The sequence below is a fragment of the Arachis ipaensis genome, chromosome B4 (genome assembly GCF_059453495.1).
Source record: "Arachis ipaensis isolate K30076 ecotype BB chromosome B4, ASM5945349v1, whole genome shotgun sequence".
Taxonomy (NCBI): Eukaryota; Viridiplantae; Streptophyta; class Magnoliopsida; order Fabales; family Fabaceae; genus Arachis; species Arachis ipaensis.
The window spans coordinates 6,514,041-6,532,618 of NC_142439.1; the positions used below are offsets into that span (position 1 = coordinate 6,514,041).

The 18,578-nt window shown below is 30.8% G+C and overlaps 1 protein-coding gene across 1 annotated transcript; it reads right to left on the reverse strand.

The window, feature by feature from the left end:
* Window positions 1–4,609: 4,609 nt before the first annotated feature.
* On the reverse strand, window positions 4,610–5,065 carry LOC107635918 (Stigma-specific Stig1 family protein). The gene is given in 1 exon segment (XM_088484175.1): window positions 4,610–5,065. A coding segment is annotated over 1 exon segment (420 nt). The 5' UTR covers window positions 5,030–5,065.
* Between the last annotated feature and the right edge of the window lie 13,513 nt (window positions 5,066–18,578).

Here is an 18,578-nt window from a genome sequence, read left to right on the forward strand (position 1 = left end):
TCATTTTCTATAATAAGGGTATTATAGTCATTTTTATAAAAAATATTAATTTAAATTAATTCAAGATTTAGTTTATCGATTTTTTGGTCAAATCGATTTATTTTGTCTAATTTTGACGAAAAATAACACAGTTTGATCGATTATATAAGTTGAATTTTAATTATTAAACAAACATCTTTAAAAAAAGACGTTTTAAGCGTCTTATGTGAGTGGTTCCCTCGTTGAAAATAATGAATATTGGCCATGTATTATAATTTAGTTTCAAAGGTTGGATTATTGAGTTTTAGCTAGTCCGTTGCTAGTTTTTTTTGGAAAAATTCTGTACGATGTTTGTTGATTATTAAGTTTTTATATTCAAGCCAAATTTAAATTCTTAACATTATCAAATTAAGAATGGAGAATATCCTCATTATTTTTTTTCACCAGTAATATTAAAAAAATAATATAAAATTATCTTATTTAATTTAATATTTATTATATCTAAAATTATTGAATTATTTCAACAATAATAAATACACAAAATAAAAAAATATTGCCTATGTTGCACTAATTTTTATTATCTTTTAAATATTTTTTGTTTGAGAATATAGATAAGAGTTAATTAATTTTTTTTACTTTAAACTTATGCATGTTTTTTCCATTGTAAATTTGTAACTTTATTTATTATTTCTAACAAAATATGAAGGTAAATAGTCAAATAATATTGATTCAACAACTAAGAATAATAGAAACTATATAATTTTTGTTCTCTTCCATTGTTTTTATTTCATGGAGAACGACAAAAAGTTGATAATACACTCTTTTCTAAGATGTAAACATAAATAACACAACTAAAAAAACTAAAAAGTCTAAGTACTTTTTCCTTCTAAACAAAACTAAAGGACCTCTTATTTGATCTATTATTCTGTACTCCGAGAAACATTCCTCTAATCTCTACTTAATTTATAAGTAGAATTTACTATTAGTGCATGTCCCTTTGAGACATGTTTGTTTGTTGGTGCACTTGGTGCAGCATTTTCCACAGTGTTTCTCGTTAGTTTTGAGATTGACACACTTGCCTTCGCAACATGTCTTTTTATGATTGCATTTGTGTCCACACCTCCCACAATTATTTCTATCACTTGTAAAGTCTACCTTTTTCTCATCACATTTTTTCCTGTTTGGTGCCTCGGCTGGTGCTTCCGCTGGTGCTTTCTCAGAGTGGTTTGGTGCTTCGGCTGGTGCTTTTTCAGAGTGGTTTGGTGCTTCAGAATGTGCTGCTGTTAGTGACACATTAATGACCATGGCCATTATTAAAATGGACACAAGGAAGAGGATCTTGAATAACTTCATATTATTCTCTATGTTTGTTTATGTTGTAGGAGATGGATATAGATAGATATAGAGGAGAAATGAAAATCGAGTAATGAACTAATAAGAAGAGCAAAGATGTTAGAAATATTTATAGTAGATTGAACCTACTATAAGAAGTTTTATTTCATGGAGTAGTTATGGCCTCTAATTAATTTTCATAAATATAAAACTCCGTTTCTTTTATTAATTACGGATTAAATCAACAGTGTAATCAAAGTTATATAAGTTTTTTTTGGAAACTCAATAAATACCTATTGATCTGTTGAAATTGGACAAGGAAACATACATTAGTTTGAGACTAAATATTAATTACGAATCAAATAAATCCATAGTGTAAATCAAGGCATGATATTTTTTAAAATAATAAATTAAATTAAAAACTAAACAAGAGAAAACAACAAATTAATTATTATATTAATTCTTATAATTTTATTAAACTTTTAATTAAATTTTTATAAATAAAATTTTGCAATTAACGTTTTGTACTAAATATTTTTTAATTATATTCTTTCTAATTATTTTTATTTAAAATATGAAATATCATTAAAATATTTATTTTTATATTTAAGATATATAATGTATTTTGAAATATTCTGAAGTAAATATTTTAATTTGTTTTAAAAATCCTTGAATTAGAACTTAATTAAAAACATTAATACAAGAATTCAATTATAAATTTTAAGTAAAAAATTTAATAAAAGCATAAGAATTAACAAAGTATTTCTATGTTTTTAATTGGTTGTATGCTAAAAATTAAAAATGTTATATATATATATATATATATTATGTTTATGTATATTTTTTATTTTTAGTATTAAAAATGATTAAACGAAAATAAAAAATATGTTATTTATACTATAGAAAGAAAATATAAAAAAAATAGTATAAAATACTGTGATGAATTGAAGGAAATGTACATAACTTAAGACATGACATGAAACGGCCATTAAATATGGTGGAAACTTAAAATTAACGAAAGATTGGTTTCTTAGTTATAATACACGAGCCTCAAATGCTAAGAAAAAGTTACATTCAATGTACATAACTTATAGCTAAGACATCACATGAAAATAACATTCAATGCATATTGGTCAACAGGTAAAATAAATGTGAGTTACATTAGGATATAAATTATAATAAATATAATTAAATATTATAGACTTTGAAAAAATAAATAAAATATCGACTACAAACTCCATTAGTGCTTGTATCTGATGTATGAGTCACAAATTTATTTTCTACTCCATTGTATATGAACTCAACCCCAAAAATAAGAGAGAACAAGTTTTGCTATACTAAAATAAATTTTGTTCTGAATCTAATTCCATAGGTCCCTTAAGCAGCTAAATAGCGACCCAATTTTTTGGGTCTTTTTGCTGTCAAACCAGCCAATCTCGAATCTCTTAACCAATATTTAAATTTAAATATTTTTTATTTTAGTCAAATATAAAAAATGTTAAGAACTCCTTTGAGTACGTTACGTACTCCTAACTCTCACTTATAAAGTTATACCTCTTAGATTTATTTTAATTTAAATATGAGGTGTCTTTGCTGTTCTAAGAAGATCCGATTTTGTCACTACAAAAAACTGGCGAATTTCTATTTCTCTTTTCAATCCGTACCAAATAAAGTCTTATTGTACAAATATTAGCTATATTATATATTACGTATACGTGAATATAAAAATTAATAATTAATTAGTTATTCGTATAAAATATTAAAATATATATTAAAAAATCTAAAATAAAACATATATATATGGTATTTTTTTTATCCAAATGAAAAAATTATTTATTTACCACTTTACCAATTTATATATTTAGTTGTATTTTTGTAGTTAGACAAAAAATATGTGTGCATTTAAATAAAACAAAATTTATAAAGTTTTTAATAGTTATGTGAGTCAATAAAATTTTGAGTATCTATTTTGGCACATTTTCATAGCAAAAAAAAAAAAAAGGTAAAATAAGTTCATTCTTGCGACTTTAAGATACGAAATGAAGATGGGAGGAAAGATGTGGTTAACTTATGCAATCTACACAAACAAAAACATGAGAGAACATCTAGTATATTTTTGCTAAGGTTTGAAAAACCAAACCAGTAATTGAATCGATAGAGTTAAAGATTTAAATATTTAAAAGTTTAACTAAGATTAATTGGAGATTGAACTATAATGATAAAATAATATATTTATATATAAAATATATAATTTTGTATGAAAAATAAATTTTTTATTTTATTATTTTAAATTAGTTAATCATTAAAAAATTAGACTGATCTGATCGGTTAACCATTTATTTGACTGATATTTTTAGTTTTTAACTGGTTAACTGTCAACAAAATTTTTACCTTAATCTAGACCGATTTAATAGTCGATTTCTAATTAACCTATTTGGTCGAGTTTTTAAAAGAATGAATTTCGTAGCCTCTAAATAAAAAATGACTTAAATTTCAAAATTTTCTTCTGTAATTTTCACTTATTTCTTGATGGTATAATAAAGATTTTTCATCTCATCGACATAATTGTTGGACTTATAATGTTATCTTTCCGTGTTTCTCGTAGCTTGATGTATAAGTTATTAGCTAGCTAGTTAGTTTTGGATGGTATAATAATTTTTTTTATTATTGACATAATTGTTGGAGTTATAATGTTATATCTTGCGGTGTTTCTGTTAGCTTGATGTACAAGTTAGGTAGTTAGTAATTAGTTACGGACGGCTGAGAGATCAGTTTGGTTAGTTAGGTTGGGGATATTTATCCATTCTATATGGAAATAGGGGGATAACTAACTGAAACAGTTGGTTTGCTCATTTCACCAATTCTAACTCTGTTGCTTTCTTCTTAGTGTCTCTAATGCAAGCTCAGTTTCTCTCTCTTCTCATTCTCCATTTTCACCTCTTAACTTGTCTTCTTTTGGTGAATCTTAACTGCTTCACATACATATATTGGATTATTGGGCTCATACATAAATGGTTCTTTTATTAGTGAAACTTAACACTCTTTAACTTATTCCTACAATTTGGAACAATAATTTATAATGAAGTACATATTATCTGAAAAACAATCAATTACCAGTTGCACTTAACAACAAACAGAGGAGATCGGTATTTAATTATTTATGGTACAATGAAATTTAAAAAAAATTATTACTATAATTTCACCAAATTAAATCATACTAATCAATGCAAAGAATAAAAATGAATAAGAAGATACTAGCAGATGGCGGCGTCCATGCATGTATTTGATGTTCTAATAACTAAGCATAGCTGCACATGCCATAGACACAGGAGCTCTTGGAATCGCACTTGTTACCACATTTGCCACAGTGCTTCTCATTAGTCATTGGGTTGACACACTTACATTAGCAGCACATCTTGGAATGTCTGCATTTCTTCCCACACCTTCCGCAGTTCAATTCATCGGTTGACAAGTCCACACACTTGTTGTTGCAGCAATTAGGGCCTCCACTCCCTCTTATGCTATCACAAACCTTTGGGTTCTTGTCACATGTCACGGTGGCCTTGCTGCTTCTCTGCAATAGGAACCGGCTTGTTCCTCTCACAGAGTTTGGTTCCTCGTTGATCTCATTGTTATTGGTTTCAAAAGATGCTACTGTCATGGCCATCAAAGCCATTAGCATGGCCACAATGAAAAGGGCCTTCAACAACTTATTCATTTTCTTTTGATAAACAGGGTATAGGGTAGGATACAGGAAAAGCTAGATGGAAGGATGAAAATTCAAGAGTGACTTGTATTATACGTAATGAGCACAAAGAACAGCAGCACAACAATTCCAAGGTTCAATGTAATAGAAGACTTCAGCAAAAGAAACAAGAACTAGGGAATTGAGGAAATACCAGGCCATCCATACGTGCATGAGAGTCAGAAGAGTATAGCAGAGGAATCAGAGAAGATCAGAATAGAGAAGAATTGAAGAAGATAATGAGGTCAGAAGAACGGGGAAGAATGTTACCACCCATATCCTTCCATTCTCCTATTAGTAGTCCTCTATCTCATGCTCTGAAATCGAATGCCACCTGTCCCTCCTTAATAACTAACGCTTCCCTATCATTGTTTGGCGGTGTAAACTCAGGTGCAGTTGATTTCGCGTGAAGTTGATAGTTGAGAGCCGTTAGATGGTTGAGTTTTCACCTTGTTTGGTACTATTTCGCACTCATTTTCTGCATGGCTCTCTTCTACGTGCGTAGCTATTCTCTTCGTTACACTATTTGAAGTATTCGGGGATTCATCATGCATGTTTGGTCTTAATTATTGTTAATTAGGGTAAGATTACATAGATGAAGACCTTAACTGATTAATTAATCCTACCTACCGGTTTATTAGTTAGGTACATACTTAGGTGGTCTGCATTTAATTTACGGCCAAAACCCGAACTAGGCTTGTTTGTTGACAATATAAGAACTTCAAATCTCGTACATACTTGTTAGTTACGTTGAAATTATATTGGAGGAGGAAACGTATATATCCAAAATAGATAGATATTTGTGATGAAATTAAACAACTGTATATATATGGGAAATGAATACATAATATACACTTCAAATTAAATATATTGATTACAAGTTGTGGTAATTATTTAATAAACTAATAAATCTATAGATCGAATGCTAATCACAAGAAAAACTCAAGCTCAGATAGGTATGATTTCTATGAAATTCAGAAAAGCCGTTACAGACGCACAGTCGCACATACCATTGGTTCAAGAAAAGTTAGTTATAGATTGGCCAACTTGTTTGAAGACAGCTAGCATAGTATACGAATTTGACTTCAGAGTCTGTTACTGGGCCATTTAACCGTTCGTTTTTCGTTTCTTCAAATAACTAATTAAGTAAGTAGTTTGGACGTTGGACCTTGGACTTTGGACTTTGGATTTTGGAGTTTAGACCATGTTATTATTTTTGAAAAGGGTTTGTTGTATAATTTTTGTTTGTTAAATATTCTTTTTTAATTTATATTAATATAAATATATCCATGAAAATTTTTATTTAAATTCAAGACTAATTATACATTAAGATAATAGTATTTATCGTCTTAATTATATATTATTCTCATATTTATTATTATTATATATTATTATACACAAATTTCTTAATTAAAAAGTGAATTAAGACTAATCACATTATAGTATAATAATTAATTCTTTTCCAATTTTCTTCTTTTTCTCTTGACAATAATTAAATCCAAGTCTGGGACCATTATTTATTTCTTCAACATAAGAAAAAGTAATTAACAGAGAAAGTGATAGAAGAAAATGAAATTGAATTTACCAGAATGAAAAAGTGAGAATTGCAAATTGAAACTTAAGTAATTATTTGTCCCTCATCTACTTTTTCCATCACATTTGTTAATTATAAATAAGAATTAGTGGATTAATTACGTAGTGATTAGTTTTTGGACTTTGATCTATGCATTAGCTAATGCACTTTTTTATTTGTGAAAACTAATTAATTATGTAATGGAATATTATTTAAGAAGTAGTGTTTTTTAATCTGTATATGGAGGTTACAAACTTACAATTAAGGTAAGATTAGAAGAGGGATCATTTTGGTATAAATATTTGGATGCCGAATTCTCTTATAATCTTTATGTAGACTAATAGATTGATAGACACAAAATTTACTATTTTAATTATTGAATGTGAACAATAATAATAAATATATGTAAAACTAGTCAAAATAATATATAAATAATAATAGATTTAAATCTTAAAAATAACAAAATTATAAAAGAAAATAGTTTAGGAGTAAAAAGTTATACACTAAATTTCTTTCAATTTATTTTATCCCTTTTATATAGAATAGCTTTGATAGTTACAAGAATTATACAAAGAAGTGAACCAAGAACTTTTACCAAAAATTTCTATGAAAGTGAAACTAGATAAAGTACTACATATTTGAATGTTCAACCAACAATACTATGAAATGTGTAGATAGATCCTTTTATGAAAGGCTACATTTAACACTTGATGCTTATTCTAATGCATATTGAAAATGCATAAAAATATAAAGAGAATAAATATTATATTTTATATAAAAAAATCTTTTTTATATGACTAATTACATGAAACATGTTGATTTTATTTTAGAAAATACCACAATTATTTAACTTATTTTCCTGAATTGACAATTGAATAATCTTTTGGATAATTTCATTTTGTTACTCTTTTTATCATTATTTGTTACTTATTTTTTTTTAAATGTAGGTATTCGTAATTCTAATTCATCTAATAAGAGATAAAGTTTATTGAGAGAATAAGCAATAGTTCAAATGGCATAGTCTCTCCATACTCAATTAAGAGGTTGTGGGTTCGAGTCTCCATATTTTCGGTTAAAAAAAAAAAAAGAAAAAAAAAGCTCTCAATAACATTTTTTTTAAAGTAAATCCACCATCATGTCTCTGATATGTATCTTTCTGTCCCCAAGACACAAACTCATCATGCACCTCCATGCACGACTTCAAAATAAACTACATTAAAAAACAATGGAGTAGATGCATTCATTTATTTGATAAACGAATTACAAGTTGTACTTATTATTAACAACAAACAAACAATAAATTAAAGGAGACATTACATTTTTCTTCGTACAATTAAAGAATTGCAATAATGTTACACAATTCAAATTACACCAATTCAGCAGAGAAATAACAAATAATGCAAATAATAAAATGTTATACAACACCAATAGTTGCCGCCACACACATTAACTATTCCGATTCTGTTGTAAACTTCTAATTAAGCATAGCTGCACAAGCCATAGACACAAGAGCCTTTGGAATTGCACTTGTTGCCGCATTTGCCACAGTGCTTCTCATTAGTCTTTGGATTGATGCACTTACCTTCACAGCATATCTTGGAATATCCACATTTCTTCCCACACTTTCCGCAGTTCAATTCATCTGTGTTGAAGTCGACACACTTGTTGTTGCAGCAATTAGGACCTCCACTCCCTCTTATGGTATAGCAAACCTTTGGGTTTCTGTCACATGTCAGAGTTGCCTTGCTGCTTCTCTGAGACAGGAACCGGCTTGTTCCTCTCACAGAATTTGGTTCAGATTCTACTCTTGTTGGCATAGTAATTGCCAATGCCATTATTAGCATGGACACAAGAAAAAGGGTCTTCAACAACTTATTCATTTTCTGCTCTTGAGACAGGAAAGCTTGTTGAAGTGATTATATTTGTTTGATCTGATTGTGATGAAGAATGGATGTGTAATTTCAAGTATTTATAGGAAACCGAGGTTCATCAATTTTGGTCTTACTCTTACATAATTATTTTATTATTATATATAAGATTACACGCATGAAGCCATTAAGTATATAGAGCTACCAGCTAATTAATTCTATAGTTAGGTATTAGCTAGGTGGAGTCTAAATTTTACAGCGCCAAAGCGCGAATGTTAGGCTTGGTGGCAATATCATCAGAAATTCAAACTTGATACAAACTTGTTATCAGTTACGTTCAAGTGGGAGGAATACCGCTAAGGACCCAATGGAGTATTCGTACAATGTGTATAATGAGTTATTTATTTGGCTCAATATGAGTTAAAAAATAAATATTCAGAATAAAATATTACTAATTTCTCAAACATAATAAACTCATACTATCCAGAATAACTATCCAGCTACCAGAGATAATAAACATCTGATATTTTATTGAATTGAACATCTCTAAACTCTCATTGTTCACATTGTACAGATACTCCATTGACTCCCTATACTTTCTCTAAAGGAATATGATACACATTAATTTGAAGATTATATTGGTTTAATTAATTATCAAGTGAAGCTTAGTCGAATTACGTACTGTGTTAATTCTTAGTGAGAAATCGATCAATTCGTATTCGTACGTGTGCCTGATTTCTTTGGAAACTAATTCGGTGAAATAAAGCAGTTATAGTAATCGGACTTTATAGTTTGTTACGGATCCATTTAACTTAATTTGAAGAATGTTCTGCAAGTAACAAATTTATTTTGGATTAAGTTGTGTTAGGCATGAACGAGTCAAATATATAATACCAGCAACAAGTAAGGATACCACTTTGTCAATTAAATATATATAAATTTAATTTCTATGTTGTCTTGTGTAAAAAATTTTTTTATAAATAATTAATTATGTATTGTCACATAAGTAAAATTAATTAATTTTTAAATTTGATACTTAAAAATTAACAAAATGTATAAATATATAATAAAAAATATTAGAGACTATCAAATTTTTTTTTTTGTCATTATTTAGTTATTAATTCAATTCATTTAGTTTAATTTTTTTAGTCTAGTAATACAACAATATATTTTCTCATACTTATAAACATTAAAAATTAACTAATAACCAAAAATAATAAATTCTGATAATTTCTCTTATCCTCTAGCATTCTTCATATATAATTGGATAATATTTAAACTCTATATATAATAGAAAAATGTTAATTAGCAATCAAAGTTGACAAATAATAATTATAATATACACATATATAAAATATATCTGAAAATGTCTCTTCTATCTTCACCTTCTTTCCAAATAATTTTTTTTTAAATGAAATTGTTGTGTATATATTATACTATTGCCTGTTTCAAAGTCTAAGCGATACGATACTAGGAGAAGTCAAACCTAATATTTTCATAATTAGTGTACTACCTACACTTTTTTAATTTAACCACTAGGCTATAATCAATTTATGTTTATTGCGTGTTATATATATAACACACATTATCTATACTATCTATACTAATCTATACGTACTGAATCCTGATAAGGAGACAATAAGGTATCTATACAATAGTTACAATGAACTGTTTATTTGACTCAATATAAATTAAAAAAAAATAAATTAATCCTCATTTATCCTAATTTCAAATGGCCTGTTCAATTTTAATTTACCTTATCACCAATTTACCCCTAATTCCAATTTTTCTCCATTAACCCTTTTGCTCTCACGATTATCCTTTCCCCTAAAACCCCTCCCGTTCGCTTCACAGAACCCACACGTTGCCCCGCCGTGTGCGCTGAAATCTACATCCGCGTCTAGCAGACCCACATCGCCCACCCTTCTTCACGAGCATCCTCCCTCATTGGCCGCAACTCCTTCGCACCATTGCCAATGCACATCCCACCGTGACTGCAGCCCAGTTTCCGCGCGTAACTCCTCCGACCCAAACTGCAGCCCAGTCTACGCGCAACTCCTCCGACCCGAATTGGGCTCCTACCCCATCGCGGGAAGGAATTGCTTTGCACCAAACACGGCTGAACATCCGACCGTGACCTGGTTGAATCATCAAGGCGGACGCGAACTGCAGCACCGAACTTCTTTGCGTCCAAAAACCAACCATCCACGCGTATAGTAATTGTGAACATCCAATTATATGTAGATAAGAACATCTGACATTTGTGTGTAAAGATAATCATGTAATCAATAAGTGGTATCATATACGTAGAATGACCATCCATTTTGTTTAATAAATTAACCATCCAGATACATACTGAAATGAACATCTGGTTGCTGGTTGGAGTCGCTGCGATGGTGCGGTGCGGCGAGAACAACTCACACGATCGGAAGGTAATGGTGGAGGGTGACCTCTGCGTACGGCAGGCTTACGGTGATGAGAAAAGTGCTGGTTGGGGTCGCTACCATGGTGCAGTGCGGCGAGAACAACTCATACAACCGGAAGGTAATGGTGGAGGGTGACCTCTGCGCACGGCGAGGAGAACCGAGGAGAAAGGGAGAGAGAGGGTCTGTGTGTTGGTGTAACTGATTGCAATCCTAATTTGTTTCAAATTTGAAATTAGAAACTATTCAAAATTAATTAATTGACTATGATTTGATTTTAATTGCAATTTAACCATCATTGTATATTGTACAATACATACATTGGCTCCTCATACTTTCTCATACTAATATTATACAATCCAGTTTTGACAAAACTTACGTGGCATGCTATTGATTTTTTTCTCAATAATTTTTTAAATTTTTTTAAGACTTTGATCTATTTTTGTGCAGAAATTTGATTCTATCTGTATAGCTGTAATTTAAAAGCGCATTTTCTCTTGCTTAGGAGTGGTAATGAATAAGGTAGGATAGAGTTTGGATTTAATCCTAATCCTACTTGCGGGTTGAGATTTTATATATACTCAACTTTACCTTACGTGTGGATTGAGAATATCTCAACCCTAACCGTATCCATTCTTAACTCGCGGATACCAGATTAAAAGTTTCAGATAGAGGGACAACACAAGGATGTGGAGGAGCAAGCCAAGGATTGCTGAAGATTTGAATACTAGATCCATCACCAACTCGTCAAACAAGGCCATTTTCAACAACTTTACGCTTTTCTAATATGGTACGCCACACTCACGAAGGTCCTACTCCGATTTTTGCATTCATTATAGAACTGTATTGAAAATATTTATCTTTGAGGAGTCTAGATAGGAGTGATTATGACTGAGAGACAACTTTTCAATATTGTTTTGCTAATAGCGCCAAATTCTGAGCCTCTAGGTCCTTAAAACCTAGTCCACCTTCTAATTTCGATCTTGTCATAGTATTCCAACTAATTCATGCCATTTTTCGCTATGTACCTTTTTTATCCCACCAAAATTGGGAGAGTGTGTTGTGAATCTCCCTAATTAAAGTGTCAGGAAGACAAAAACATGATAGTGAATAAATTGGAATAGCCTCCCCAACAACTTTGATTAGAACATGTTTGCCTGCAGAGAAGAGAAATTTCCTTTTTCACCCTTGAACTCGCTTCCTCACCTTGTCTGTGATTTCTCCAAAGGTGGCCTTTTTTTTATTTTTGAACTGCAGATGGACTACCCAAATATTTATCCTGTGCACCAATATGAGCAATTTTTAATTTCTGAGCCAGTAGTAATCGAGTAGCAGGAGAAATATTATTACTAAAGAATAGAGTTGATTTATGCAAATTAACTTTTTGGCCATTGAACCCCTCGTATGAATGAAGAAGGCTGAGAATATTTTTACAATTATTTTATAACGCTTTGCAAAAAAGGATTGAGTCATCTGCAAACAATAAATGATTAACAGTAAAACATCTTCGGTGATATGAATACTTTCAATGAGACTGTTTTACTTTGCCTTGTTTAGCAAAAAGGACAATCCTTCTACACAGAAAAAAAAGGTAGGGAAATAGATGGTCTCCTTGATGGATACCTCTATTTGGTTTAAAAAACCAAAAGGTTGACCTTCAACAATGACAGAGTAAAAAACTGTAGTCACCACCTCCTGTATTCAACCAATCCACCTAGATTCAAATTCCAATTTCTCCAAAATGAACAAAAGGAAATGCCACTTAACATAGGCTCTGCTCATATCCAATTTAACAGCTGTTTCAGTCGATAGGTCCCTTTTCTTTGTCTTTAGATAGTGCATACATTCATGAGCGACTAGGATATTGTCTGAAATTAATCTACCCTTAATGAAGGCACTCTGATTAGGGTTGATCAGCAAATTTCTATAGCCGATGAATTAGTACTTTAGAAATAATCTTATACACAACTGAGGAAAGGCGGATGGGTCTAACCTGTGTCATATCCTTTGCATAAGGAATTTTAGGAATGAGACAGATTTGTGTATGGTTGAAGCTCTTGAGTAGTCTACCACTGACAAAGAAACTGCGGACAGCCTTAGAAACATATCCTCCCCTACTAAACTCCAATAGAATTGAAAGAATTTAGCCGTAAATCCATCATCACCAGGGGCGCTCTGGAGGTGAATACTAAAGACCACACGTTTTACCTCATCAAAAATGACCGATCTAGTTAATTTTCTTTTCATGGTTGCTGAAATTTTGGTTTCAAAATCTTTGAATGCATATGCCGGATTAGCTTGGTCAATCAAAGTGAAGATATCCTTGAAGTATGTTTCAGCTACTTGTACAATTTTCTCACAGGTGGTAGCATACGTACCATCATTCTTTTCCAGTTTTCAAATTTTATTTCTTCGAATTATGGATTGGAATGATTGGTGAAAAAAACATGTATTTCTGTCTCCTTCTTTTAGCCACTTTACACGAGATTTCTTTTTTCAATAGCTTTTCTCCCTAAAGTAAGCATCCTCAAGTTTATTTTTCAACACTTCAATTTGTTCTCCCCCTGTAATATCCTCCTCTCTTGAGGATTTCAAGCTAAGATGTGAGTTCATTAATATCCTTCTTCGAATTAAATTTGTTCTGTTACTGCCACTAAACATTACGGTGCCTACAATGCTTCAATTTTTGAGCCAAAACAAACATTACTAAGCCATCCACCCATTTCTTCCAAGCTTCAATGATAATTACCCACCTCTCCTGAAATTTCATGGCCGGATTTGTATCAAAGAGGATAGGCGCATGATCTGAACCGTTTTCTGTAATAATTATCCACCTCTCCTGAGCCATTCACTCACCGTTTGTAAGTGCACGGTCAAGCCCAAGTCCTTCTCCCAAGTGAACCTTCTTCCAATCATACCAAAGTCCTTCCGTCCACCGCCATTAATAAAATTCACAAATTCAGAAATAGATGAAGATGATTTTAACCCCCTCATTTTTTCTCATCGAGGCTCACTATAGCATTAAAATCACCATAATGAAATCTTTTCAAGGAAACGTTGTACAAAAAAGGAAAATTCTGTGTATTAGGTAGACCGAATCACATCCAAGCTATTTAAATGTACCCCAATAAGCCCCCAAGAACAGTTCAAAGCAGGATCAATTACGTTGACAGCTATGAAAATTTTTTTCAGCAAGAATCTTAATTGTTGTGCCCTCCTTCCATGCTAAAGCCAATCCATCAGGTGTACCTGTCGGACTAACAATCTTCCAAGCCGCAAAATGACAATATCTCATCTTACTTTCCACGAGATTGGTTTTTATTTCACATATAAACACAATCTCTGGAGAGTGGGATTGACACATCCCTTTAAGGTTATGGACGGTTAGGATCTCCCCAAACCCCGATAGTTTCGTGAAAGAACTCTCATGCCGAATTAAAGAAAAGGAATAAAGAAGGGAATAAAAGAAAGAATTAACAAAAGTCAAACATTGAGTTAGACAACACAAAAATTCTATTTTAGAAAAAATTTTAACAGAACAATTTAAAAGATTACATACTCCTCATACTCCACACCTTTTTAAGTTTATATAATTTGTATAAAAATATTAAAACATAACTAAAATTATTTGTATAAAAAATACTATAATATAACTATTATTTATAAATTATATCTATAAAAGATATTAAAATATTAAATATAATTAATATAGTTTAACGATAGAAATTCAAGGATTCATCATATGAGAATAAATTTTTGTATTATTCTTTTATTATTTTTTATAATGACTTAAGATATAGCTAAAGATAATAAGTTTTTTTTATTTATTAGATATATAATTTAATATACTAAAAAATATTCTTTAAGAATATTATTACACAATAGTACAATTTTAGTTTTAATTCTTTGGTTAAAAAATTATAGATGATTTTTGTTAATTTAAGAGATATTCAATTGATAATTTTACAATAGAATTGTACAATATGAAAAGCCTTTGAACCTTTTGAATATATAATATAATTCTGGTTAGCAATAGCAATTATTGTAGTACCTATAATTTTATTTAAAAACATCATATCTTAAAATAAGTGGTAACTATAATTGGATTGTGGTTTAAGTTTATTTAATTGATCATTATAAAAAATTAATTTTGATTTAAATTATCTTAAAAATTTGTATACAAATTTTAAAATATAAAATATGATGTATATGTTGTAAAATAACTAAATAAATAAATAAGAAAGAGGTAACAAATATAAATATGAAATATAATTAGATAACTCTAGTAATATTATAGCTCCAACTGTCTTGTTTGAAAATAATACAGTATGCAGGTGGAGCAAAGCATATTTCTCCCAAATTCTTTTTCACTTATGATCTTCAAAATCAAGGGACAATTGATGTCCAACAGATCCGCTCAAGTGACAATCTGGCAGATTTATTTACAAAGTCACTCCCAAAATCCTCCTTTGAAAAGTTGGTAAATCAGATTGGGATGCGCCGATTTCGAGAGATTAAATGATGTCGACAAGAGGGGGAGACTGTACTCTTTTTTCCTTGGTCAGGTTTTTTTCCCATTAGGTTTTTCTTGACAAAGTTTTTAATGAGGCAGTCCCTATCACAAAGGATATTGTACTCTTTTTCCTTCACTAAGGTTTTTTCCACTAGGTTTTCCTTTAGTAAGGTTTTAATGAGGCAATAATCCTAAATAGACATCCAAGGGGCACCACAAGAAAATGAAACATTTGTAACAAAAAATTTGTATCAAATTTAAAATTATTACAAAAAATAGTATTTTGTAACAATAATTAATGATTGTTACAAAAGGATAATGTTTTGTAACAAAGGAAATAAGTTGTTACAAAACATGATAATATTTTGTAACAACCTGTTTTATTTTGTTACAAATAATGTTAGTTTTTGTAACGAGATGGTGTTTTGTTACAAAATATTGTAATATTTTGTAACAAAAAAAAAACAAGTTGCAAAAATTCAGAATATTTTGTAACAAAATATTTTTTTGTTTCAAAAACTCCAATTGTTTTGTAACAAAACAACTTTCTGTTTCAAAAACTCTAATTATTTTGTAACAAAAATTTAATTTGTCACAAAATTTAATATTATTTGTAACAAGTTAATTATTTGTCACAAAATATAAGTATATTTTACAACAATTTTTTTTCAAAATATTAAACACTTTAAGAATAAAAAAAATTGTGTATATTTTTTTTCAAAATAATTTCATTTTGTTTCAAAAAATAAAATTTTAAAAATTATAAATATTATTTTAGATTCTTCTAAAAAAGTAATATACAATTTTTATTAATAATCAAATTTTAAAATTAATTAAAATTTAATTCATGTAACTTAAAGAAATTTTAAGTTAAATTATAAATATAAATAAAAGTAAATAAATATAAAAGAAAAAAAACTACATTACTCAATGCTGAAGGTAAAAAGAAGCTTAGTAATGCAGTTGTAAGACCTTAGATTTTGAAAAATTAATAATAAATTATTTATGATTTATTTTATTTATTTGAGAGCATATTTTTAAAAAATTTTGTATTAATTAGGTACTTTTTTATTATTGATTTAAAGCTTCAGTGATTTAAAAACAATGAGAATTTTATATGCGCTAATTTAAATAATTAGATTTTGAATATTATTTTATAATTTTAAAAAAATTAATTTAATTATCTTTAATTATTAGGGGTGGCAACATGTACCCTACCCGCGGGTATCCAACCCAACCCCACCCGATCGGGTAGGGTTGTCAACCCGATCCGCAGCTGGTAGGATAGGGTGTGGGTTGGGTTCTTGTGCGGGTCGGGTAGGATGCAGGTTGAGCCTCAACCCTACCCGACTAACCCGCACCCTATATATGTATATGTTATATATTTATATAAAAATATGTTTTAAGTGGATATTAAACCAAAGACCTCTCACTAAATATAAAAGATCCTTAGCCACTAAAAAAAGATCATTAATTTATAATTTAATACTTTTGTTTTACATAAAAGTCAGTTCTATTTTTAATTATCATGAAGTTATATAATAATTTTACATCTTTTTTGTAACCCGCGGGTAGAATCGGGTATCCGCGGGTTAAAAACGAGTAGGGTTAGGATTGGGATATTCTCAACCCGCGGGTAGGATAGGGTTGAATTTATATAAAAATCTCAATTCGCGGATAGAATTAGGGTTGGCTTCAAATCCTACCCTACCCTACCCATTGTCGCCCCTACTAATTATTGAATTAAAGTATTTATTTGAAAATAAATTAAGTTTATAATTAAATAAGTATTTTTGTAAATATTAGTATTAGATTAAAATTAATTTTCAATTACTCTATTACCCTAATTTTATTAAAATTATTAAATTATCTGAAATTTCCAATTTCCAATTTCATACCTGAACCCTAATTCCCAAATTGAAACCCTAATCCCTTCTACCCAACCCACACACACCTAACCCCCTCCCCCCCCACTAGTTGTTCAATCTTCAATTAGCCACGTTCAGCCTTCCATCACAGCCATATCGCTTCCCTTTCTTTCAAAATGTTAACACCCAGCAACAGAAATCCAAAGAAAGAAAGAAAAGAGAGAGAGATACGAGAGTGAGGGAAACAGAGGAAGGAGAAGACTGCTGCGCCGGCGTCGCGCCTCACCGCCGTAGGGGAAGCCGTTCGCGCTGTCGCCGTCGAATTGGGCTTGTCACTGCCGCTGCTGCCGAGCCGCCATCGATGCAAGAAACTGCGCGCGAGAGAGGGAGGAGTCATCGAGGGAGAAGAGGTAGCGCAGAGGAGGGAAGCGTTGCTGCCTGCGCCGTCGCCTTGCCTCCATCCCCGTTGGAGCTTCATTGTCGCCGCCGTGGTTGTCGCGGTGTGCGGGCTTCGCGAAGAGAGAGAGACGAACGCGAAGGACCAGGGTAGGAGCGAGGCCCTGTTCCGCGCCGCCATACCTTCACGCCGTCAAACCACCACCGCCACTGCTAGGGTTTGACTCCGTCATGTCCTGTTGCCGCCGGAGTTAGCCGCTATTAGAGTTGTTGTTCTGCCATCGTCAAACTTGAAGGAGGACGTCATTGCTGTTGTTGCCGGTAGCACTATTACTGTTCTGGTTCTGGTCTATTCTTTTATTTAATTCTGTTTCATTTACACACTTCAATTTGTCACTGCCATGCTTGTGAACGATTTGATTTAGTATATTCTTTGTCCTAAATTTCCAGAGTTGTGTTTGCTCTTGATTTCTATTCAATTCGAATCCTTTGTCCTGGTGCAACCATCGTTGCTGCCTTAGGAAATTGAAACTGCTACTGTTTTGGTTATGTTGGAATGCCGCCGCTGCTGCAAATTTAGAACAAAAGAGGGTTTGTCATGTTTAATTTCTGAGTTCCACTAGCTGAGGTAGGGGATTTGTTTTGAAAAATGAATGTTTTAAGTTATGAATGCCAATAAAATTAAATGAGTAACTGCAAATGATTTATGGTTGCTTTGTGTGAATAATTATTGGAATTGAGTTGAATCATGGCTATAGTTGGTGATTGGTTTAATGATTTAATGTAGTAATTATTGACGATGTTGTGTATTTTGAAGTTAGCTCATGCTACTACTTGTTGATGTTGATTTTGTGTATGGAATGTTGCTATGGCTGCTGGAA